Source organism: Plasmodium brasilianum, chromosome 7, assembly GCF_023973825.1.
Source record: "Plasmodium brasilianum strain Bolivian I chromosome 7, whole genome shotgun sequence".
In the NCBI taxonomy this organism is placed as follows: domain Eukaryota; phylum Apicomplexa; class Aconoidasida; order Haemosporida; family Plasmodiidae; genus Plasmodium; species Plasmodium brasilianum.
The window spans coordinates 396,076-423,799 of NC_090120.1; the positions used below are offsets into that span (position 1 = coordinate 396,076).

Below are 27,724 nucleotides of genomic sequence, written 5' to 3' on the forward strand. Positions count from 1 at the left end.
CATTTCCAAATAATTTTCATTTATAGTTTTTCATAATTTTTATTTGGACAATGTATCTCATGCAAATTTTAAAGTAATATATGTAATGGAGTTATGCTATTTTTGCACTTACTAATATAAAAATTTTAAATATATATTAAAATAATTTTTTTCTTGTGAGTTTATAATTCACACTCTATTAGTATACAATATTCTGCTAATTTGTATAGTAAAAAAAGAACTCATTTAAATTAATAATTTATTATTACAGCCACTGTCTAGAGTGTATACGAAAATTATCCTAAAAAAAAAATTTATATATAAGTATAATAAAAAATTTTGAATTAGTATGTATATATAATTTTATTATATTTATTCTTTTAAACATAAATATAAGAAGAAACTAAATTAAATAAGTAAAATTTTAACAATCTTTACATAAATATTCTATATTCTTCATCTTAATGGAAAAAAATAAAAAATAAAATAAAAGGTAAAATAATCAAAAGTGGAATAATATATAAACCACTAATACTAATGATTGTAATATAATTTAATAGAAGAATCTAAGAAACAACAGCAGAAACTAAGAAAGCAACAGTATTTTCACATCTGTCTGGGATAGTTATGAAAAGAAAAAGTTTTGTATGGCCAATAATGATAAAATAATAAAGAAGTAGTAAGCAAGGAAATCACTTCAATGAAGCAAAAAATACACTGGAAACAAACGAATTAGAGACATACATTGATCGTAGAAAGATTGCGTATGAACAAATAGTTTCATAAATAATACCAAAATTAAATAGCAATGTTTCAAAAGGTATATGCTATTCAAAATAATGTAAATTTCCATAATGCCAAAACAAATGAGATTAATATGAAAGGTATTAAAATGAATATTACTCATAGATGAAATCAAAAAAATAATATTATGGAACCTACTTTTAAGCGAATGTTAATGCACATATATTAATGTAATAATAAAAAATTAGCTTATAGTGCTGTTAAATAAATATGAAAAAAAAAAACATATAAAATTAAGAAAATGAAGATGGTCTTGAAATATCATATAAATTTAAAAATATGGAGGAATATATATGAGAAAATAAAATTTTCTAAACTACTAATTTGATATAGATATACATAAATATTTTATGTTAACGTGAGAAAGAGTAACTACAGTTCATGTATAACAAATTAGTTTAAGATAAACATAAGATATAAATGTTTAGTAATTATTATACCTGCAAAGGAATAAATAAAGGGATTGAAAATATTTGTAGCCCAAACCAAATGAACTAACATAAAGGAGTAGAAATCATAATAAAATAATGTATAAAAAGGAGTTTCCAAAATTATATATATAAGGATATAAAGAGAAATAAAAGGAAATTTTATATGAAAAAAATGAAAATACATTCCTCTAAATAATCTGTGTGAAAAATTATATTTGTAAATATAGATAATGAAATATATTCCTCAGAAGAACATACAATAATTAATCATTTTAAGTAAAAGGTTTTATTATATAAAATTTTATAATTTTTAAATTTTAATTAGAAAAGCACATATATATATATATTATTTACGTAATAGATGAATAATTATAATGGTCTTATAATAATTGAAATATGGAAGTATGTAATATATACGTTCCAAGAACAAAACCTCCCTAATGTTGTGAATATATTAGTGCTCATTTCATTTTTAAATGAATTTGAAGAATAAGAACACATCGTTTAAAACGTCAGATCATTAAATATATGGTTAATAATAATTAATAATACATTAATCCAAAGATAAAAAAAAAAAAAAAAAAGAGAACGCAGAAGGTGTTATGGCTTCTTCAGAATGAGAAAATTAGATATTCCATGGATACATGCATTTACACTTTCGTAATTTTCGCTTATGCCCAATTTTTAATTGATAAACTTTATATTTCATATAAGTTCAAATAAGGAAAAAAATTGATCTTATATATGTGTTTTATGTTTAATATAATTAACTACTATATAATTTTATTATATAGCTGCAATATTATGTAATATATTCGTTTCTATTCATTTAGGAATATATATATTTAAGAAAAGACCTCTTCATTTTTAAACCGAGTTCTTTGTATTTAATCATTACAAAAAGAGAATACCTAAATTTATTAGAATATCTTTTATATTAATTTTTGTTACCATATGCAGTATTATTATTATTTTTTTTTTTTCATTATATTTAAGAAGTATAAAATATTTAATAATAATGGTTTTTGTGAAAATTAGATGAACTAATATTTTCAATAAAGACAAAAGTTAATTTAATTAAAATGGTATATTAATTAACCATATTGGTAAAATTAAATACAATAAACGAAAAAACAATAATACAAATACAAAAAAATAAAAAATAAAAAATCTTAAAATATGATGATACTGATAATAATAATAATATAAAAAAATTATACGTCATCTTTTAAAGGGTTCATGTTCGGCTCATTTATATCCTTTATTTATCTTCGTATGCTTATAGTACTGTAATTCAGAAGTCAACTAGAGTAATCCTTTATTTATAACATATATAAAACAAAAAAAGGATATCTTAGAAGAAAAAAAAATCTATAATAAAAAATCTAAATCACATTGAAATTGTCAATAATTTTATCTACGTACTTAACTAATTCTTTTTGTAATATGCAATTTCCGCAATGTATAAAAAAAAAATAGATACGACTTTCAATTAATATTAAAGATATCGAACAGATTATATACTAAGAAAGATCTATTCAGGCATGTATAAGAATTACATTTGCAAAAAACTTGTATTAATTTTCTATAATCTCATAACATTGTCTCATATATAACTCAATTCTTCTATAATTTATAAATATATTTTCGTTTCTGCAAAATTCCTATTCACAAGTAGAATGTGTAAATATATATATATATCACGCTCACAGCGATGGGATACTAGTTAATGTGGTCTATCATCGATTTAATTATTGACTATAAATTTAAATTTAGTATTAAAAAAATCTTCTACAAATTACATATATATACACAAATATATTTCTTTAAAAAACTTTTAGAATGAAGGTTAAATTTGTATATATTAAATATTTTTCTTATTTCAAATTATCTTCAAGGTTAATAAAACCTATTTATATAACCTCTTCTTTTTTTTGATACAATAAATTATTTTTTATGTTAAATACTTCATCTTTTTTATTGTCATTTTTTTTTTTTTTCTTCATCATTTAATTTTTTACACATAAGAAAAAAACTAATAAAGGAGAAAATAGTTAAAACAATAATTGTTATCCCTTTATTAACTATAGAAAAAATACTATATAGATACGATTTATTATATTTAATATAAGTATTTAGCATAATCTCAATATAATCATTTGAAGTTCTATATATTTCATTTTCATTTAATATATTCATTGTTCGTATTCCATTATCACGAAGACTATTATGATTACTATCATTAACCTTGTTTGTTGTGTATCTTTTTTTTTTGTCTTTTTTTCTTCCATTTCGTCTGTTGTATCTTCAACATTTTTATATTTATTTATGGATTCAGTGATAGAAACATTTGGTTTAATAAAGCGTTGTATTATATTTTCTCCTTTTTTTACTAACTGTACTTTATTTTTATGCGGTTCTCTATGATCGTTATTAGCTACTATATGATCGGTGGTACTGTTCACAGGATTCTTATCTTCCCGTTCAATCAATTTTTCTTCTCCTTTTTTTTTGCCCATTTACTTCATATGCCTGTTTTTCCTTTTCCAAAATTACTTCTTCAAGATGTTTTATATTTTCTTTCATTTCGTTAATAACAGAATTATTTGCTAAATCATTAGGATTATTAACTTCTAAGATCTTGTAATAATTTTTTTGTTTTCCATCTGTGACTTCTTGTACCTCATAAATTGAATCATCCTGATTATTTTTTTTTCCATCTAACTCTGTATTTTCTCTGGACTCTTCATGTTCTTTGATATTCTTATTAATAGTTAAATTATTAGTTGTATTTTCTTTTTGTTTTTTCTCTTTTTGAATATTCAGTTCTTCAATTATTACCTCATTTTCATTCATTAAATTATCCAATTTTTTAAAAGCACCATCTATTCCGTTAATTATCAGTTGCGTTATCAATAAGAGTTTTTGCATTTTAATATATACTCAAGTTCTCATCTTTTGAAATAACAATAATTATTTTATTCGTTTCATCCTTTTTCTTTTTAATATCTTCTAATACTCTTTCAATTAATAATTTTATATCAAGTAACCCTTCATTATCAGTTTTAATATAACTTATTTCGTTATTCATATCATCAACAAATGTGTAAAATTGTGATTTTCCTCTTCTCATGTTAATATGTTTAGAAATTTTTTCCACTTTTTCATCTATTCTATATTTTTCTGCTATTTCTTCTATAATATTGTTAATCTCATCTAATTTTTCTTTTATTTTTTGCAACTTCTCATGTTCTCTTATATTTTTTAATAGAACCTCTTTCACAATTTTTACGTTTCCAATAGCTTCGTTAATATTCCCCTTCTGAAGAGCTATATTAGATGATATGTTCCCATTTTATTTTATAGTAACTAACATTTTCTCAAACTCGTCTTTTAAATCTTTTAACTCTCTTGACATGGTATTTACATTATCAGTTAAATCATGTGCTATTTTCACATTATCTTCTACCAAATAAGATTTATTGTAGTTTTTTACTATTTCGACTTCATTCAAAATTTTTTTTGTTATGTCTAATAAAAACAAAATTTTACCTTCACTCTCTTTCACATAATAATCTCCATCCCTAGTATCATCTTTAAATCCTTCTAATATCTTCATTTCAGATTCAATACTATTATAAATTTCATTAGTCTTTTCTATAGATTCAGTTGGATATTCATTTCTAGTGATAAACATATTATTTTCACTCTCTTCTACGAAATCATATAAACATATTAACAGTTTTTCCCCTTCTAATAATAAATTCCTTTTAATTTCTTCCGTATTATCTAGTAATTTTGCTGTAGAATTAAATATATTACAATTTCTTTGTATTTCCTTTAATTTTGTTAGATACATATTTTTATATATATCATTAATTTCTAATTTCTTTTTCTTCAATTTTTCATAAAATCCAATCATACTATTTATACTTTTCTCCACAGTCGTTATATCCATATTTTCATTTAACGAATACAATTCATTTTTTATATTATTTATGATTTCCATTGCTTCTTGTTCGTTCTTCATAAATTCTTTAGAATACTTTTGGGCACTAGATACGATGTCTAACATATTACCATTTTTTTTAATAACATCGTCATGCAACTCATTTAACTGATTGACATAACTGATCATGTCCGCAGAATTTTTTTTAACATATTCCATAATTTTTTCTATATTTTCTTTTTGTTTTGTAATTTTTACTGAATATTTTGGTCTTAATATTTACAGCACTACTAATTAAAAAAATCCAACGCATTTGACAATATTTCCCTAATTCTAATAATTCATTATAGGAGCAGTCAATTTCCATAATAATATTTTCCATGGAATTTATGCTTTCGATAATTTTGTCAACATCGGCTCTTCACTTTTGTAGTTTAGAAATTTTAAATTGATCTTCATTTGAAGAATCAATAATTGTATCTAAATTAATTAGTGTGCCTTTGTAACTATCAATATCACTTTTCATTTTATTTATATCAATTTCGTTTTTCATTCTATGTTTCTTTGACTGATATGTAGACCAAATCTCTATAACATGAGCATGTTCTCTTGTATTATCTAACATATCATCATAGTTTTCATAATGGCATTTTATTTTATCAATTTCTCTTAAATTATATAATGCATCTTCTATTTTCTTTAAAAATAGAATCTCTCTACTCTTTATTTCTTCTTTTTATAAAATTCACTTTTTAATTTTGATACACTATAAATATTGTTAACTACTGTAACGGCCTTTTCTCCTTCAGTTTGTTTTTTCGATATATTATCTGCATATTCTTTTATATTTTTTAAAACACAACGAGCATCTTGTACAGTAATAAAGATGCCTTTTTCTAAATCCGATTTTAAATTAGGAAGTCCTATTATATTCTATTTTAACCCTTGGGACATAATAATTTTATCATTTAAAAAATAATTTGCCACCTCAACCATATTTTCAAATATATTTCTCGCCTCCTTTTTGTAATAGATGTACTTTATATTTTTCATTTCATTAATTTTATTTACTGAATCGTTTAAAATATTCGAACCATCATCTATATTAGTGAGTTCTTTTAAATCATTAATATTTTTCTTAATAATGTCTATGAGTTCCCTAGTTCATGTACGATCTTTTGTAATATTTTCATTTTCAGTGTTCAACTTTTCCATCATTTCATTTAATAATCTTAATGACGCCTTTATTTTAATATCACTCAATAGTTTTAATGCTTCTTCCTCCTTTTTTCTTATATTGTCTCCTTTATGTACTTCCTCTCTTAAATACTTTGCTTCATTATAAGTTACAGAAGAACTTGAGTTAATAGGTAAATATCCCTCTATTAATTTATGGATTTTAATAAATTCATCTTGAATATTTTTTATTTTAATACGGAAGTTATTTAAATCATGCGTTATATCATATCCCTCTAATTTGAACCTGATAAAAAATGATGCAAAAGTGTCTATCAAGGAATTTATTTCACTTACTATTAATTCGAAGTTTCTCACTCTCAAATTGGCATTTTCCATTATCTTTTTCAACAATCCTTGTTCATATCCTTTTTTAAATTTTTATAAATCATTTTCTATAATAATGACACTATTATTTATTTCACTTATTTTTTTTTCTTCATTCATCATATGTTGTTTTTCATTTTTAACATTGTGCAACTGTGTTTTATAAAAATCTTCGACATGTTTTAGATTATCTAAGGTATTTTCATCAATTAATTCAGATTCATTTAGAATAAAATTAGCCAAATCCATAGCAACGTTTAAATATTTCTCTGTGTCATGTTTTACACTCTTCACATTTAGTAGAACGTTATCTAGTTGTTGTCCATAATTATCAATATGTAGTAATGATTCCATTAACTCTTCATTAAGTTCTTGACCCTCAATTCTTTTCATACTAATATTTTCCTTCATTTCATTTATTTTTGTTTCGTATTTATTCAATTCTTCTTTAATCTTAGTATCTATAATTTTAATTTCTCTCAGCGTGTCTTTTACTTCTATTTTTCGTTTTTCACATTTTGTTTTTGTTTTTTTAATTGAGGAGGTATTTAAAAGATTTTCCACCATGTTTTCATACTGTGAAATTGATTCATAAATTTTTTTAATTTTATCAGTATTTTTATCAGCCTCTCCAGAAAAAAATTGTGCATTTTGTACATTCTCCTCTACTTTATTCATTTCATAATCTGACACTCTGTTATATTATCTCCTTTATCTTTTAAATATATAATTTTTAATTTTCTATTATTCGTATTATCAAAATGTATTAAGCAAGTTCTTTTATATTTTTCAGAATCCTCTAAATATTTATTTATATTTTTTATTTCATTTAATATTTCATTTTTTATTTTTTCAATTTCTTTTACTTTATTATCGATATCTTCATCATCCAAATCTTCATTAATTTGATCTTTTAATTTTTTTGCCATATCAAAACATATTTTTGCTTGTTTAATTGCATATTCTGATTTTGATAATTCCATTTTTACAAGTTTGTTATATTTATTAGTATCGTTAGAATTCCTTACAATAATATTAATAATACTATTACAATTGGCTGATAATAACAGTTCTTTAGTGTTCATAATTGCATTCAATACCTCATTTATATAATCATTTCCCCTTAATGCTTTTTGCATATTATTACGAACTTTTTCTTTGACTTCTATAAGGTCACGTAGAATTACAGTATTGCTTGAATCTTCTTTTAATTTGATAGATCTCTTTTCAATTTGTGTTATTTCCTCCTTGTGCATTTTAGCATTCCCAGAATATTTTTCACAGATGACTGTTATCGATTCGCTATCATTCGAATCACATAATACATTTATAATCTCTACAATATTATTTTTAACTGTATTAATGTTCTGCAAACCCTCTTGAGATTTGTTCTTTTTATTACTAATTATTTTTAAAAAGTTTTCTATTAGTTTCTTTTCATACATTAGTTCTACCTTGTAAACACTTTCTTTCGTATCCACTAATTTATTCTCCAATATGTTTAATTCAACAAGTATTTTTTCTACTTCCTTAAAAATATGTTTCATTTGATCTATTATATTACGTAAATGACTAACATCATTTTCTATATTTTTAGTGTTGTTGTTTAAATTGTCCAAATTATTTTCAAATTGATCTAATTGAATTTTGTATATATTAATACTTTCTTCTATTTTCGGAATAATTTCTTCTTTTATATTTTCTAACTTAATCTCATTCCCCTCAATTTTAGCCTTTTTATAATCTTGGTTTATTTCAATGAAGTCTAACTTTTCTTCAATTTCCTTCATGAAATTCACAATCTTATTTTTTTCACTCCGTGTGTTATTAATTTTTTCTTTTATACCAATATAAATTGATCCTATATAAATACTTGAATTACTTAAAAATAATTTTATTTTATTTTCATTAAATATGTTATAATTTTCATCTAACTCATTTATTTTCTTTTTAATTTGTTCCCAATCATTTATCTTTTCTAGTGAATCTTGTAAATGGTTTTGCTCTTTCTTATTATGAATATCTTGTTTCGAATCAATATAAAATTTCATTAAATTTGAAGAATTTGTTTGTACAGTATTAATCAGTTCATTTAATTTATTATCTATCATATTTATTTGTACATTTAAATTATATATAAATGATTTTTTCATATCTTCTCCTACGAAATCATCTTTATTAATTTCTGTAACTTCTTTTTTTAATTCTCCCTTCAAACATTCATTTTATTTCTTAAAATGTCAATTGATTTATTGTTGTCTTCACATCTATTTATAGCATCATTTAAGGCGTTAAGAAAAAGTATAATTTTGTTTACATATTCAATTCTTCTTATGGTCCTATCACTGTATCAATCAAAGCTACATACCGATTTTCCTGCTTACTTATACATTTACTCGTTCCTTCACATTGAATATTATGTTTTAATGATTTAATTCTTTCAATGTAATTATTATCATTATCTAAATAAAAATACACTTCTATACTATTGTAAAATTTTAAAAGTTTGTCTATGTTACTTATTATGTTCTTAGTGTAAACTAATTTTGTATATATTTCAATTTTTTTTTAGAAAAATTGTCTTTAATAAAAATTTCAGAATCATTTGTTTTTTCAAATAAATTACTATCTACATGTAATTTATTGAAGTATTCATTCTCTTTCATCGACATGCTGTTTTTATGTGTATCTAATATTTTTCCTATGCCTTCGTATTCTTCTATGCTTTTCAATAATCCACTGTATTCATTTCCTAAATTATTTGAAGATTCTGTAAACCCTTTATACAGATCTTCTCTTTGCACCCTTATAATATAACTTTTACGTTTTTCGATCATTTCTATTTCTTTATTCATTTTATCCTTCACAGAATTCAATTTCTCATATGTTATGGAATCTATTTTAGCGTACTCTCTTTTTATTTCATTTAAATTTTTTTCAATTTTATCAAAAGAAAGTGTTTCATCAATGTTATTTTTTTTTTCACATACAAATTCTCAAATCCTTTCAATAAGATTATATACATCCCCATCATATAAAGATTTAAATAATGAATTATCCTTATCATTTGCTTTTACTTTTATCCTTTTAAACTCATCTATGCCGCTATAAGATCCTACATTAATTAATTCATTAATTGTTGTAATATCCCAATCTCCTTTATCTTTTAAAACAATAATTTCCCTTAATTTAAGCATTTTTTTGGTCATATTTTTTAGCATTTCTTTAATTTATTTTGTGTTCTTAATAATATGTAGTTCATCTTCCATTAATAAAACTACATTAGATACATTTTTCTCAATATCTATATTTAAATCATTAAATTGTTTTCTTATATTTAATATAATTTCGTAAAAGTTTCTTATTGTAATAAGGCTTTTATCTATTTCTTTTTCTTCATAATTAATTTTAGTTATTTCATCTAAAAGTAAACTTGCTTCCAATGTATCAGTTTTTTTGTTCATTATATCTCTTAATTCTTTTAAGTGACCTAATTTTTGTATAACATATATTTTCTTATATTTATTAGAAATGAATTCAAAATAAAATTTTAAATCTTTTTTATATTCATCGAGCATAAGATAATCTTCTTCAAGATATTTTATAATATTATGCGTTTTTATACTTGGATATTTTGAGAAAAAATCTAATTTTTTTCTATTCCTCTCAAGTGTTTCTTTTACATATTTTACTATTTCTTCTGACTCCTTACAAATATTCTTAATTTCTGTATCTACGTATGAAGAATTAATTAATGAATAGGCTTTATCTTTTAATTTTTCTACGACAATAGCAAATAATTTGTTAGATTACTTTATTTTTTCTTCATATAGTTCCTTAATTGGAATGTTCAAGATCATTATATGACGAAAAACAGCATAGTTATTTGTTAGCTCTTTCGAATAAATTACAATATTTTCTTCTCTCGTATTAAAGATTTCACTTTTTTCTTTCTTAATATTTAAAATACTAACTGCATCATCTATGAATGATCTGTTAATAACATATACAAAGTCAATGTCTTCTATTTCTTCTCCTATCAACTTCAAAGGATATATAATTTCATTTATATCTATATTTCCTTTGTTTGCATGTTCTAACAAATTATCCAAAACTGAGTAATCACGAATACTTTTTGGAATAGCAGTATATGATTCGTTTTTAATACTTTTAGTATCCTTTATATATTTATTAAGAAGTCGCACATAATTCAATACATATTCATTACATTGATGTGTACAGTGTGATTTTTTCAAATTTTCATATTCCTGCTTTTTTATTTCATATAATCGATCCTTAATATTATTACTATATTCTTTTACATAATTATTATATTCTATCTTTTTTAACTGAAACTCTATTAATGTTTTATCATCAGTTGTTATTTTTCCAGAAACACCTTTATCCATTTTTAATGTATAATTCATTTTTATAAGTTCATTTCTTAAATATATACATTCTTTTATCATCCCCTTTAATTTATCTTAATATTCTTTGATTTTTCCATCAGCCTTTTCACTGTAGAACTCATTGTATGGTTTTCCCTTTGGAATGAGATATATATAATTTCTTTTAAAGTTTGTAAATCAACATAATCAACTTCCATCAAACAAATAAAGTTATCATCATTAATATTATTAATATAATTTTCTAAAACAAGTGTATATGTCGATTTATCTTTCTCATTCAGAGTATGTGATTTTTTAATATTCCTAAATTTATCAAAATTACTCTCATTGTTAAATATATCAGAATAATATAACTCTCCTTGATTTATACTAGGACGTTGTAATGGCCTATTTTTAATATCATAATTATTAAATCTTAGAAATGAAGTATCATATGATAAATTTTTTATTGTTTTATCATCATTACTTATTTTATTGATTTCTTTATTGTTCTCTTTTTCACTTAACGTATCCGTACTTTCAGTTTTTTTTTTCTCTCTCTCCGTTATATTTCAACTTTTTATTTCTTTTTAAATATGAGATAAGTGGAAAAACGTTTAATCCTATAGAATATTTCTTTATTTTTTGTATAATATTTACTCCTTGATTTATGTCTATATTTCAGAGTAAAATAAAAATTAACGAATATTATAATGAAAAAAAATTTATTTATTTTTTTTTTTAAATAAATGTAAGTTAGGAATTGTAAATATTCATAATCATATATGTATTTGTACATACACATATATATTTATTCGTATGTATTTATTATATTACCAAATGAGACAAATAATAGATAAAAAATAATTGTCCAATAAATATTTTTTCTCATTTTAAATTGAACCGATGGATCCTATACCTTTGTCCTTTTACAATTTTAAAATAGTTTATTCTGATTTTTATTCAAATAATAATGTTGTTCAATATTTAAATTTATGCTTAGAGAATTTTTTTTCTTTTTTTTTGCATTTTTCTCTAAAAAGTTTTATCTTCAAATATCCATTTTTTTCTCTATTTTTATTTGATAATGAATGATTTCAAGTAAAATGAACAGTAATAATATGGTACTTCATAGGTGTATAAAGAGAGAACTCAGGTAATATTTCATGTTCAGACAAAGACACGTAATTATATCAGAAAAATATTTTTTAATTATAAATATAAAAATTAAAAAAAATCAACGTACACTTTTAATGCTGTAGAAATTATATCAATTATAGGGTAAATATGAACTTTTTTATACATTTTACACAACACCGTAAATTAATATATATTTGTATAATGATGGTATAATGATGTTGTTTACAAAATAAAAAAATTGATTCCCTTACTGTAAAAAAAAAAAAAAAAAAAATTTTCTATGAATTTTAATCTAAAAGAAATCCTAAAAAAAAAATTTTTTTATTTATTTTTGGAAATTAAAGGTGTGTGATATTATTTATTTATATATAAAAATATATGAAGAGAAAACAAATGTAAATAAAAAAAAGGTAAACGTACGATAATTAAATAAAAGAATCGCAGTTTTAAGTACAAAGACAAATTCTATCTTTAAATATTGTTTCATTATAATACACGAAAATTTTTTGTTCAAAAGTTCTAAAAATTAATATTTCGACAGAAAAAATTAAATATTAATTTTACTACATGAATATTCTGTATATCTCTGTTGGTAAAATAATTACTTAAAAAAAAATTAACATCATATAAAAAATTAAAACTTTTACCGTGAAGTTCAATTTGACGTAGGACTGAACTAATAACAACTTCAATTTTGTACTAAAAAAAATTGAAATTATAAAAGATCAAAATAATTTATACTTCTCTCCTATTTTTAAGGAAAGTTGAAGCTATATACTTAATGATTATTTTTTTTATATATATATACATTTTTTTTCAGTTTACTTTTCATTAAGCTTCATTTTTGAAACAACCTTCTATATATAGTAATAATTTCTGTGTGTTTCTTCCTTTTATAACTATCTAAAATTTTCAGGAGTACCTTTATAAAACATTAATTAGATTAAAACGAGGTTTTATCGTACTATGTTTTAGTCTATTTTTCCAGAATCACTACTGTTGCAGCAGTTAAATAGTAAGTTGAGTCAACCTAACCTTTTTAAAATGTTTTACGAATTTTTTTTTTTTTTTATTTCTTTTTGCACAATATTTAAAACTCATTATTATTTACACATATATTAACTCTATCCTTCCTGCTAATTTCAAACTACATTGGTAAAATTATAATTTTTCATCTTCCATATCAAAATAAAATGTTATATAAAAATTACAGTTATGAATTATGTAATAATTTAACACTGTAGTACTAATATTTATTATTGTGATTTCTTACAACTTTATTTTGTAGTTTTCTTCTTTTTTCCTTTTTTTTTTTTTGTTCTTTTTTTGGTACACACCTTTTTTATACAAGTTATTTACTTTTTTCAAATATAACTGAATATACCTAGACATGTTGGTGATATTGTGTTACTTCACTTGTATTTACTTGTTTATCCCAATTTTAATAGCAATTAATTATATTTTTTTTAGATACTCATTTTTTAACTTAATATTTTCTTTATCTTATGGTTTTATTTTATTTTCATATCGCATATTTTTATCTTTTTTTTTTATTTATTTATCTTAATATCAAATGAAATAGCTGCTTATGTATTCCAAATAAATGCGTATATACAATAATGGGAAAAATGTATTAGTCCCATAATAGGGGATAAAAAATATTGAAATTTTCAGCAATTAATTCTACATTTGTGAAAAATATTCTTTGCGGAGTATTCTATTCCATAATATTTGTGGAAAAAAATACCAAGTTACATTTTCATCAAATGTTAAAAATATTCTAAATAAAAAAATAAAATAAAATAAAATAACAAAGATGAAAAAAGAAAAAAGAAAAAAGAAAAAAGAAAACTCTGTGCACATATATCTGTTTAAAGAAATTACAATTAATTTTAAACTTGTCAAAATTTTATGCATATATCATTTTGTTCTCTTATTATTTTAAAATTTTTTTTCCCTTTTTATGGTAAATGCTTAATTATAAGGAGGATATTACGCGTATAATTTTTCATCTATTACAACATAAATGTAGTTCTATATAATGTAATTTATAGTTTAATAAATTTATTGTTAATTTTAAGCAAATATTTAAAAGTAAAAGAGTATATACGTATTTATGTAGGAACATATATTCATATACATATATATACAAGCAGTATTTAAAATGAAAATCAAATTTGTGCATATCAATTAATTTTCTTATTCCTAATCATCCTCATATCCAACAAAAGAAACATCAATGATCTCTTCCTTATTTTGGTTATACGAACTATTAGTTACATTAAATACTATATGTTCATCAAAAGCATTGTCTTCATTTTCCTCAGCATATTTGATATTCACGATATACATACCCATAGCTGCAAAAATACTTAAGCCAATAATTATCCCTTCTGCATAATTAATTCTTTCAAATAAACTTTTTGGCATTGATTGATTTTTTTCATCACTTGAACTTGAATGATCCTTATTATTATCCTTGGTCTCATGTGTTTCACTTACATTTGATACGCTCAATGTTTGCGTTTCATTTTTAGTATGATTGTCTATATTAATATCGTCACGAATATCTTTTGTAGCAACTTTTTCTTTTATCAATTTTTGTTCTTCTAATGTATTTGCTTCTATATTATTATTATTAGATCTTAATTCAGCCGATTCTGGAACATCCACTCTTCCGTGCGCTACTATTATTTTTTCTTGCTGTTTCTCCTTGTTCGTATGTTCACTGTCACTACTAGTTGATGCACCATCTATTTTATGATATCCTACGTCCTTTTGTGATTCTTTATGTTTTTTACCCATTGTTTCTACTTGCTCACGAATAGTATTACCATGCATTAAATTGTTATGAGAACGGATTTCTCCTTCCTTGTGCTTCCCTGGGTGTTCTTCTCCATTTTTTAGGGCATTAACTGTAGTACCAACTTTAACATGAATACTCTCTTTAGGCTCTGTTTTTTCTTTTTCTTTCTCTCTCCTATTAATAACTTTATGAACTAGTAAAGAATTAGCAGCCATTTCTCTTTCTATATTACTCTTTTGATCATTCAGTTCCTGTATTATTTTCTTATTATCTTTTATTAAATTATCCATATTACTAATTAAGTTATTTACATAACCAAGTACTTTAACTCCATCTTCAATATATATTTTTCCAGATTTATATTCACTGGAATTATCATCTTCAGAAATTTTGTTGAATACTGAATCCATTTCTTCCTTTTTCTTTTTTATCTGTTGCAATACACCATTAAGTACTTTAAAAATATCTTCTATCTCCTCATTGTCACTAATAATATCATTTAATACATTATCTATATCATCAACAGAACTGTAATTTTTCGGTATACCTTTTCTTTCTTCGTGATTTTTGGTCAACTTTTTTATTTTTTCATCTATTTTATGATGTTTTACATTTTCTGTTACAATACTGTTAATATCATCTAACATTTCTTTTATTTGGTTTAATTTCCACTGTTCTTTTAACTCACTTAACTGAGATTCTTTTTTTTTTTTTATTTCTTCAAAAATTTCTCTAATATTCTTCTTCATAAGATTAATATTTAACAATATACTCTCATTTTGTATTATATTATTTAATATCTTCCCATATTCGCTTTTTGAATTATTTAACTTCCTTGTAATTTCTTCTACGTTAGTAGACATTTTATGTGCCATATCTTTATTTACATCCATTATATTGGAATTGTTTTCTCTTTTGAAGATGTCTACTTCATTCAGTAATATATCTGCTCTATCCATTAAACGGGTGATGTGCTCTTTGTATTTTTCCACATTAATTATATAATTGTCATTATTATTGTTTTCAAAAGCTTCTAATTTTTTCATTTCAGATTCAATATTATTATATATTTCGTTAGCCTCTTTTATAGAACCTGGAGAATATTTATGACAAGTTTTATTAAAATGAAGTTCTTTCTCTTTTATATTATTATAAATATTTTTTAACTGTTTTTCCCTTTCCAAGAAATCTTTCTCTTTTGTTTTTGTCATATTCCTATGTAGTTCTAGTACCGGATTAAAAGCATCACAACTATTTTCTATTTCTTTTAATTTAATTATACTCATATTTTCATAAATATTATCTATTTCTGTTTTTTCTCTTTTCATTTTGTTATAAAGCTTTACCATATTATGAATACCCTTATCTGCAATACTAATGTCTGCACTTGGATCAAAGGCATATAATATGCTTTTTATATCTTTAATGGTTCCTCTAACTTCCACTTCCTGTTGCTTAAACTTCTTAGAATTCTCATCTGCACTTTCAACAATACTAGTTCCATTATTAATTGAAAGATTCCTATCATAGAATTTTTTTAATTCAGAAACAAAATCACTGGTAGAAGAAAAATTTTTTTTAACAAATATCATAAAGTTTTCAGTATTTTCCTTTTGTTTTCTAATTATCATTAAGTACTTTGATATTTTATTATTTAAAGTACTGCTAATCAAAGATATCCAATGCGTCTGACAACTTTTTCCTAACTGTAATAATTCTTCAAAAGTAGAATTGATTTCTAAAAGTCTACTATCTATAGTGTTTAGTTCTTTGCTAACTGCATCAATGTCCACATTGCATTTTTTCATTTTAGTAATATCGTTTGCGTTTTCCTTCGAAGGTTTAACCAGTTCTTCTAAATTATTTAAAGAAGATCTGAAATTTTGCAATTTATTTTCCATTTCTTTGAAAAGAGATTCCTTTTCCATTTTTCCTTTTTTATCCTGATATATAATTGTAATATTTTTTAAATTTTCATATTCATCTCTACCTTCTAATATATCACCATAATTTTCATGCTGGCATTTTAATTCTTCAATTTTTTTTAATTTATACAATGCATCCTTTATACTCCTCGAAACGATAACTTCTTTACTTTTTGTTTCATCTATTTTTTTGTTGCAATTATTCCTTAGTTTTATTGCATAATAAATATCATTAGCTTGTGTTATCAACTTTTCACTTGCTATTTGTTTTTTCATTATATTGTCCGAATATCCTTCAATACACTTTAAAATAACAATTGCTTCCTTTATTATTTTAAAGATATCAGATTCTATGTTTGTTTTTAAAGTTGGTCTTTCCAAATTTATATCTAAATCTAATTTTATTTTATTTTCATCATTCAAAAAATGATTTGCTACTTCAATCATGTTTTCATATATTTTTTTCGCCTCCCTGTTATGATAAGCGTGTCTTGTTTCTTTCGTTTCATTAACATTATTTATTGAATAGTTTAAAATACTTAAACTCTTATTTATATCATTTAGTTCTTTTAAACTATTAACACTTTTCTCAATGTTCTCCTTATGTATATTAATTCTTGAATGATCATTAGTAATATATTCCTTTTCAGCATTCAACTTTTTCTTCATATCATTTAATAATCTTAATGATTCCTCTTTTTTAATATCATACAATAGTGTTTTTGCCTCCTCTTCTTTATTTCTAAGTTTCTCTTCTTCTATTTGCGCTTGCGCTCTTAATTTTTGTGCGTCATTACATGTTACAGAATTATCATTAACTTTAGATTCATAGCTAATTATTGTATTAAAAGAATCATTAAAATCTGTATGAAATCTATTAATTTTTGTTCTGTAATTATTTAAATTATTAGTTATATCATATCCCTCCAATTTAAATTTAACAAAAATGGATGTAGAAGGGTCTATCAATGAATTTATTTCATCTCTAGTTAGTTCAAAATTTTGCTTTCTCACATGAGCATTTTCCTTGATCTTCTTTAACAATCCATTTTCATAGTCTTTTTTATATTTATTTAGTTCATTTTCTATAAAAATTATTTTTTTACTTATTTCGTTCAGCTTTTTTTCTTCACCGTCTATAAGATTTTTTTCAGTTTTAATTTTTTCCAAATTTTTCTCATAATTTGTTTTGTCATTTTTTAGATCCTGTAAGGAATTTTTCTTATTTAATTCAGGGATGGATAAAATTGATTCCATTGATTTATTAGCAGTATTTATAAAATTATCTTTGTTAATTTTTATATTTTCTAAATTTAATAGAAGGTTGTCCAACTCTTTTCTATAATTCTGTATTTCTAAAAATGATTCCATTGAAATTTCATTAAGCTGTTCACCTTCCTTTATTTCAATATTGAACTGTTTCTTCAGTTCAGTTATTTTTTCCTTATTCTTATCTAGTTCTTCCCCAATCGTAGAGCCTACATTTTTTATTTGTTCTATTACTTGTTGTATTTCATCATTTAGTTTTTCGCATTTTGTCTTCACTTCCTTAATTAAGGAGTCATTAAAAAGATTATTTATGTCATCGGTAAACTTTGAAATTGATTTATAACTTTTTTCAGTTTCCTTTTCGTAATGAACAGCTTCAAGTGAAGCTTGTTGAGCCTTGCTAACCTTATCATCTACTTCCCTTATATCAATATTTGATCTCCCCTGTTTTTCACCATTATCCTTATTTTTTAAATATTCAATATAATTTTTTCCATTCTTCGTATTCTCAAAATGTGTTAAACATATTTTATTATATTTTTTGGAGTCTTCTAAAAATATGTGGGCATCTTCTTTTATTTTTGAAATTTCATTTTTTATTTTCTCAATTTCTTTTACTTTATTGTCAATTTTACTGTCGTCTAAATCTTTACTAATTTCTTCTTTTAATTTATGTGCCTTCTCAAACTTTTCCTTTACTCTTTTCTCCTCATCCACTGTTTTATCATATACTTCTTTTGTTAGATTGCTCTTCTTATTAGCTTCTTCCATGTTCACTTTAATATATTCCATAGTACTATCAAAACTTGAAGATATTAACAGATTATTAATGCCTTTAAGTTCAAGCAACACATTATTTATGTTACCATTTTCTTGGACACTTCTTTGCAAATTTATGTTAACATTTCCTTTAATTTTACTTATTTCTTCAAAGATTACGACATTCTGTGATTTACTCTTTAATTTAGTGGATTCTTGTTCAATATCTTTTATTACAACCTCGTATTTTTTAGCATTCTCAAAATGTTCCTTACACTTGCTTAAAGTTACTTCATCTTTTTCTGCACCGTGCGTGTTACTTATTATATCTTCTATTTTTTCTTTAAGAGAATTAATTTCTTCCATACTCTTTTGAGATTTATTTTTTTCAATTCCTATCTTTCCTAAAATATATTCAATTAAATTTCTCTCATACAATATTTCTATATTGTTCGTATCTTTATATGCGACCTTCAATTCATTTTCCGTTCCTGATTTTATGTCACCAAAAATTTTATTTAATTCTTCATAAATAATTTTCATGTCATTCTTTATTTTATTTAAATGTTCAATGTCATTTTCCTTTTCTTGAGCCCTCTTTTTTAAATTACTAGAATTATTTTCTAATTTAATCATTTCTCCTTCATATCTATCAACCAATTTTTTTATTTCTCTAATTGATGTTCTTACAACCTGTATTTTTTTCTCATTCTCTAAGTTTATAACATTTTTGTACGCTTCATTGACTTCAATAACATTTAATTTTTCTTCTATGTTTTTTACAGATTTTAAAATCTCCTTCTCTTCATGCTTTATTTTATCAATTGCATTTCTAATAAGACTGTAAATAGATTCTATATAGATAGTGGAATTATTTTTAAATAATGTAATTTTATTTTTATTTAATATTTCATAATAAACATTTAATTCATTAAACTTTGTTTTAATTTCTTCCAATTTATTAGTTTCTGTGAAAACATCTTGTAAATGATATTCTTCTTTTTCTTCGTGAACAGATATTTTGGATTTTGAGTACAAGTTCTTTAAATCTGTTAATTTTTCTACTAAGTCATCAATTTCATTTTGTTTTAATTTATTATCTAGATTACTTAATTTAACATTTAAATTTTCCACAAGAGTTTTAATTATATCCTTCCCTATAACTTTATCATCTTGAGTTACACCGATTTCCTTTTCCACTTCTTCCCTTAATCTTTTGGCATTATTTTTTAAAAGTTCAGCTGCTCCATTATTTTCATCACATTGATTTATATTCTTATTCAATGTACTAAGTGAAATTAACTTTTTAGTTATACTTTTAATGCTTATTATGTCATTTTCTAACGCATCAGTTTTACGTTTAAAATCGTTTTCCAATTCAAGTACTTGTTTATTCATGTCTACATTATTAATTTTATCTTTTAAAGCTTTAATATTTTCAACTCCCTTTTTGTCTTCATTTATGTTGAAATATTTTTCAACAAAACTGTAAAAGTTTAAGTGCGGATTCGCAGTGTTTATTAGGTCCTTTATATTATTAATTTTTCTAGATATTTCATCTTTTTTCTTAGCAAAAGTATCCTGAAGCTTATCGAGCTCTGCTTGGTTTTTTGTTTTTTCTAGATCATTTGTATCTACATGAACACTACTGAAGTATTCATTTTCTCTCTTCAATAAACTATCTCTATATTTTTGTATCTTTTCTCCTTCTCTTTTGTATTCTTCAAGACTAATCAGGAGCTCTTGGTGTTCACTATTAAATGTACTAAAAAATTTTGCCAATTCTTTTTGTAGATTTTCAATTTCTTTTTTTACAATTTCTTTTTTAATATTTTCAGCAATAGTTACCTGTTCCTTCATTTTATCATGCAATTCCTTCATTTTATCGTCACTGATAAAATTTATTTTATCAAACTTATTTCTAATATCTTGTAGATGATTCTCTATAACTTCAGAAGCCATATCTTCAAAAGAAATATTTTTTTTTTGATTCACAAATTCTTCAGTTGATTCAATAAGTCTATTTATGTTATCATTATTTAAAGATTTAAATAGAGAATTCATATCATCTCTAGTTTTATCTATTTTATTTTTAAATTCATTCTCATTCTTATTTGGTATTATGGCAAGCAATTCATCACTCGCTGTAATTTCCACATTTCCTTTATCTTTTAACGCTGCAACTTCCTTTAAATTATTCTGTTTTTTAGTTATATGTTCTAATTTGTCTTTAATTTCTTCTATATTTTTATCTCTGTTATCGTCTATATTTTTCATTTTATTTATTTCATTCTTAACTTCTTCAAATTCTACATATGCTTCTTCAAATTCTTTTTTGAGATTTTTAATTTTTTCATAAAATTTCTTTGCTGTATCAAAACTTTCACTAATAATTTTTTCATCCGCCTTAATTTTAATTATTATTTCTAAAAACAATTTTGCTTTTAATACATTATTTGGAAGTAATTTCCTTTCACGTAAATCTTTTTCGTATTCAGCTTTTAAATGTATATAAATACGCTTATATTTTTGAGAAATGAAATCATTATAATTTACTATATCATCATTAATATAATATTGATAAGATAAAAATTCATCCAGCTCATAAATTTTTAGATTTATATTTTCGTCTAATCCTTTAATCATAGAATCATATAATTCTTTATTTTTATCATACATATTTTTTACATAATTTGTTATTTCTTCTGAATTTTTTCGAATTTCGTGAAACTCCAAATCATCAAGTAAGGTTTTAATAAGTGATTCAGTTTCATTTTGTAATTTCTCTATAACACTAGTAAATAATTTGTTAGAACTTGTTACCTTTGTTTCATATATCTGTGTTATTGGTTCATTGAACTTATGTATATGACGAAAAAGGCAGCTATTTCGTATTAGTGTTTTCAGTTTTTCTGTAAATTGTTTTGAATCTATGGGCTCCTTAATCTTCTTTATTTCTAAGAAAAAATTAGTTAAATCGTTAATTAGAGTACTATTAATAAGATATATTTCCGAAATTTCTTTTATTTCTTCTCCTAGTAATTGCAAGGTATTAATACTTTCCCTCATATCATTGTTTTGTTGATTACTATATTGTAGTATCATATCCAAAAAAGAGAAATCATTAATACTTTTTTCAAGAACTACATGTCCTTTGTTTCCATAATTTTTAATATCTAATAAAATTTTTTCGACAAGATCATCATACTTCGCTATATAAGTACTACAATTCTCTGTACAATATGATTCTTGCAAAAGAGCATGTCCTTTATTTCTAACTTCATCCATTTTAGGCTTAATATTTTTATAATAATTATTTAATTTATTATGATATAGTTCTCTTTTCGATTCAAGTTCTATTGACTTTTCTTCTAATTTTTTTTCCATAGAATCCTTTTTAGGATATTTTATTTCATGTTCTAATTTTATCAATTCCATTTTTTCTGTTATACACGTTTTTACAAGGTTACTTAAAATATCAGAATATTCATCAATTATTTTTTTAAATTCTTCATTGTAATACTTAGAGTATGATGTATTCCCTGGAATCAGATCCAAAATATCCTTAAAATATTGTAAATCAATAAAATCAATTTCCATGTCAATAAATGGATTAAATACCGCATGTTGATCCATCTTATCATATAAACTCTTTCTTATATTATAAGCCTCTTCCTCATTGTGAATAAAGGATTTTGCAATATAATTCTTTTCGTTGTTTATTTCTCCCTTTATATTATTATTTTCATTAGAATTATATAGACTATCTTTTTTTATATAAACATGATTTGATAAATTTTTTCCAATATTAGAACCTTTTAAGTTCTCAAAAGATATATCATTTGATGAATGTGCTACTACTACATCTTCGCTTTGTACATTATCGATATTTCTAATATTCCCTTTTTCACCTAGAAAATTCATATTTTTTATATATATTTTTTTCTCTCTGTTATATTTCAATTTGTTAGCTTTCTTTGAATTATAATCCAAACTATAAAAGTCTAAATTCCCATCCTTTCCCTTTATATCTTCTAAAACATTTTCTCCATTTGTTATTATTAAATTTTTAATGAAAAAAAAAAAAAAAAACTGTTTTATATTCCTAAATCTAGTTTGACCCTTAAAAAAAAACATTTTTTTTTTATTTTTTTGGTATCAGTTAAATTTGTGTAACATCAAATATTCATCCGAAAAAAAGTATAAAGCACATGGAAACATTAATAAATAAAAAAAAAAAAAAAAAAAAAGTAAAAGTCCCTAATTAAAATAGGATTATTATTTTACTGTTTATTAAATAAAGAAAACATTTGATTTTTAATACAATTCTTTTTAGATTTACATATTTTGCTTCAGAAAATGTTATTTAAACTAAACTTTAAAGAGAAAATTTTTTTCTTTAGTACCAATATAATAAATATGTAGGCGTTTTATTAATTAGAGTTAGAAAAATAATAACGTGTAAAACAATAAAGTCATTTATCGTAGTGTCTTATAGAAAAGGACCTTAATTTTATAGGGGGAAAAAAAATAAATTATTTCCATAATTTTTTTCAGAATATAAGAATAGTGCTTAACAAATATATTGTTTATATATACTTTCATATATTAGCTTATATTATTATTCGGGTTTTTCTTTTTGCAAGTGCAATTTAGAATTATATAGGAAACTAATTGGGTGTGATAGATTTCCATTGTTATGGTGATCTAAACTTTTTATCCTTACCTCATTAGAACACAAGTAACGATAAAAATAGATATTACGCAAAAATTTTTTACCTGATATTTACACATCCAATATTGCGATTATAATTAAATAATAAAATGTGTTATTATTTTTTGTAACTGGTTGTACACATTTTTTTCTATTATTTTTTACTGATTTCGGTACATTATATTTCCATAAAAATAAAAACAATTTTATGTTATCAATTTCAAATTAAATAGATGCAATTATCATTATCTCTATATTAATAATGTGAAATTGATCTCATTTGAGAAGTGCAATGTCACATTATTACTATTTCATATACATCTTAAAATTTAGGCATTTTTAAATTATACATATATATATAATATTGTCTCAATTTTCTTTAATCTCAGAATTTTTCTTTGTTAATTTATTCTCTCAAATCACCAATTAAGTAAAAAAATTTGTGTGCACACATTCATATACACATATCAATGTATAATAACATGTGAACAAAAAAAAAATTTTAAAGGTTGCCTCTAATTTGGAACCTTTTCGATAGTACGTGAAAAAAATTTCAAATTTTTTTTTTTTAATTTTTTATTTTACCCTTAAATAATTATATAATTTAAAAGTAACAAACAAAAGCTTTTTTTTTTCTTTTTTTTATAACAATCTCAATTTTAATGTACCTTTTTAGAATAACATAACAATTTAAAAAAAAAAAAATTTGTTATAACGAATTTGCAAAATAGTTTTTTAACCACGTAAATAATTAGTTTAACTGTCAAAAATAAAAATTACCTTCAATTATGAGAACGCAAAAGTACATACGCTTATTAGTATATTAGTTCTTATTAAACATTTTATAATTGTACCATGCTCACAATCATAGCCTTTTTTTTGGAGTACGTGGAAAATTAACTTTTTATCTATAATAACAGAACAAAAATATAATTTTTTGATAGTTCTGAGTTTTATAAAAAAAATTAGTATGGTAAAAGTAAAATAAATTGATAAAATAATACAATGTATAAGATTTTCCACAAGGGAACCTTTGCAATCGTTCCATATATCCAGTATTTAAAAATGATTAATTAATTGGTTGATTTATCTATTTACCTATCCATATTTTTAACTACTCATATTTGTTTTTAATATTCTCTACAAACAAATTAAATATATCATTTTCCATATATCATTTTAAAGAGTCAAAAATAGTATACCTTATTTAAGCGTGTACTTATAGAAATACGATTTTTACGGTTCTTGCGTGATCAATAAATTTATGTAATTCTAAGCCCCATGAATAACATTATTACTTTAAAAAATATTTTTGTATTATTAGCTAGTTCAATTTTAAAGGATTTATTTATATTATATACTTAATATTTATTCTTCATAAGGTGATATAAATAAAAACGTTTAAATACAATGACATCATAACTCTACTATATAGAAGAATTCCTGTAAGTTTCAGAAATGGCATATACAAATAATTATCAATACATATAAACATACATACACATATAGATAAGTGTGTATTAAATTAAAATTAAAGTCGACAAAAACGTAATGTTAATTAAAAAAATATTCAAACATTTATTATCAGATATTAAAAATAATGAATGAACTAGTGGGAAAAAATGTGAATTCCTTTTTTGTTAAGAGAATAACTACATTTTATGATAAACAACGTATTGTTTTTTTCTCACATATTTAAATAATATATATATATAAATTCTACAAAATATTTGAACATATGAAATGATTATTTTTAAAAAATTATATAAAAAATAATTCACAAAAAAGTGGCTATTTTTACTAAAATTGTGCAAATTAAAATTTTTTTTTTCTTTTCTTTTTTTTTGAAAGTATTAAGGTCTCCTTAAGTATAATGATACCATTTTGCTCCACAAAAATGATATAAATTATGAAAGGTTCCTCTTTTAATTTAATGTGGTCTTAAGTGGAACCTTTGAATTTTTTTTTTTTTCATCTTTTAAATTAGTTCAAAAGTTATTATATTAATGAATTCTATGTTTTTATATCTTTTCATCTGGCTATTGCTAAAAAGTAAAATTTACATATACATAACAAATAACATTTTAAATTGAAATAAAAAAAAAAAAGAGAAAAACAATGGGGAATAAAAGTAGTATATCATTGTATTAATATTTGTACATACAAAAATATGTATAATATTATAAACGCATGTATTGTTTAAGATGTACGTTGCAAATAAAACAAACCACATAAAAAATAATATTTATGATAACATAGAATATACTTGTATAGAATAATATAGAATAAAATATTATGCTTAATGAGGAAACTCACTACACGGATCTGCATGCGATACGCAAAGCCAAAAAAAAATAATAAATTCATAACGTTATAAATAATTATATATATAATATGTATGTATATATACTGATATACATATATATGTGTTGATAAAAGTATAAATACTTTTTTAAACAAAATATATTATTCTTATTCATACAATATAAATAATTTTTACAAAATTAACAAAAGATGTATTCAAATATTAAAATAAATAATTTTTACAAAATTAACAAAAGATGTATTCAAATATTAAAATTTATATAGAACAGTTCATTGCATACATACAAATAGCAACAAACATTTTTTTCATATTTTCTTTTTATAAATAATACACAATGATGCATCACTTAGGAAAAATAACCCTTTTTATTTTTTTTATAAGTGTAATTTTAATTATATCATGTTCCTGCACGGATTTAAAGTCACCTTCGAAGGGAAATATAGATCCGCGAATTTTAGAGTTAAGCATACATACTGAGAAACAGAAAAGAATACACAATTTAATTTATACAGGAATTCTTTCTTTGACAATTATAGTAACCATATTTTCAACTCTAGGATTTATTATGGATGATTATATTAGGTCGAGAAACATGAGAAATAGAACTTTATAAAAAATATCAGAAAAAAAAAAAAATAATTAAAATAACTTTTCCTTTAAGCAAACAAGAATAATTTTTAGTTAGAGAACAGTGGAAAAGTTATTATCATACAATTTTTCATAAAAAAAATAAAATAATAATAAATGTAATATGCCATTTACCACAGAGAAAAGGTTACCCTATATTTTTATGTTTTAACTGTTAATGTGTAAATTAGATAAAAATATTTTACTTCTTTTTTCCATTTTTACGTTTTTCATTTATTCATATTAATACTTTGAATAGTTTTGTATCCTTTTAAGGTATGACATATGCATATTATCCATTCATTCATTACATACACGCATGTTTACATGCACTTATATGAATAATATGAGCAATTCTTATTAAATTGTTATGTAATGGGAATGTTTTATGTTATAGAACTTTTTTTTTTTTTTTTTTTTTTTTCTAACATTTTAAAGTAATATCATACATCCTGAAAAATATTTTGTTCAAAAATTATTTCACCCTTTTAGGTAGCTTAAGTAATATTTTAAGTAAATTACCTTATTAAAAAAAGTTAATACCACAACATTATCTTCACCGTGTTGAATGAAATGGGATAAACAAATATGGTAACTTTTTTTTTCATTTCATGATAACTCCTAATTTAAATTATACACATAAGTTCTGTAATTAAATAAATAAATAAATAAATAAATAAATAAATATTATATATAGATATATATATATATATATATGTAACCTTTTCTCAGTTGTTAATAGCAACATGTTTGTATGAGAACTATTATTTTGTTTAAATATTACGAATTTTCACCATGCTGTAAAATTCTCATATATTTAATCGTGTGATTAAAAAGAAAAAAAAAAAAACCTCGTTGAAAAATTCATCAAGAAATTTTATTATTTTTTTTTTTATGAATAATTTTATGTTAAAATAAAATAATTTCAATCTTCTAATGAGTTCATGTATTTTTAAAAGTTTAAATAAGGGACACGATCATATATAATTTGCAGGAGTAATATTCTTAAAAGTTAATGTTGCTCATAAAAAATTTTGCGTTCAT

General features: G+C 22.6%; 4 protein-coding genes and 1 pseudogene across 5 annotated transcripts; all 5 read right to left on the reverse strand.

Annotated features, from left to right (window-relative positions):
* Positions 1–3,698: 3,698 nt before the first annotated feature.
* MKS88_001814 (reticulocyte binding protein 1b) lies at positions 3,699–6,738 on the reverse strand (the record flags this gene model as incomplete). Its single annotated transcript, XM_067214775.1, has 6 exons — positions 3,699–4,099; positions 4,158–4,468; positions 4,589–5,434; positions 5,589–5,860; positions 5,950–6,059; positions 6,336–6,738. 6 exons carry the CDS (start codon positions 6,736–6,738, stop codon positions 3,699–3,701), a joined length of 2,343 nt encoding a protein of 780 aa, XP_067074120.1.
* Positions 6,739–6,780: 42 nt separating this feature from the next.
* On the reverse strand, positions 6,781–9,923 carry MKS88_001815 (annotated as a pseudogene). Its single transcript has 5 exons — positions 9,750–9,923; positions 9,353–9,587; positions 9,073–9,266; positions 7,418–8,936; positions 6,784–7,355 (listed from the first exon to the last, which is right to left on the reverse strand). Coding segments are annotated over exons 1-5 (2,694 nt in total).
* A 33-nt stretch (positions 9,924–9,956) lies between these two features.
* MKS88_001816 (reticulocyte binding protein 1b) lies at positions 9,957–11,135 on the reverse strand (the record flags this gene model as incomplete). The annotated part of the gene is made up of 2 exons (XM_067214776.1): positions 9,957–10,507; positions 10,595–11,135. 2 exons carry the CDS (start codon positions 11,133–11,135, stop codon positions 9,957–9,959), a joined length of 1,092 nt encoding a protein of 363 aa, XP_067074121.1.
* Positions 11,136–11,200: 65 nt separating this feature from the next.
* Positions 11,201–12,247, reverse strand: MKS88_001817 (reticulocyte binding protein 1b; the record flags this gene model as incomplete). Its single annotated transcript, XM_067214779.1, has 2 exons — positions 11,201–11,651; positions 12,243–12,247. The coding sequence occupies 2 exons, from the start codon at positions 12,245–12,247 to the stop codon at positions 11,201–11,203; spliced, it is 456 nt and encodes a 151-aa protein (XP_067074122.1).
* A 2,212-nt stretch (positions 12,248–14,459) lies between these two features.
* Positions 14,460–23,150, reverse strand: MKS88_001818 (reticulocyte binding protein 1a; the record flags this gene model as incomplete). The annotated part of the gene is made up of 1 exon (XM_067214780.1): positions 14,460–23,150. The coding sequence occupies one exon, from the start codon at positions 23,148–23,150 to the stop codon at positions 14,460–14,462; it is 8,691 nt and encodes a 2,896-aa protein (XP_067074123.1).
* Between the last annotated feature and the right edge of the window lie 4,574 nt (positions 23,151–27,724).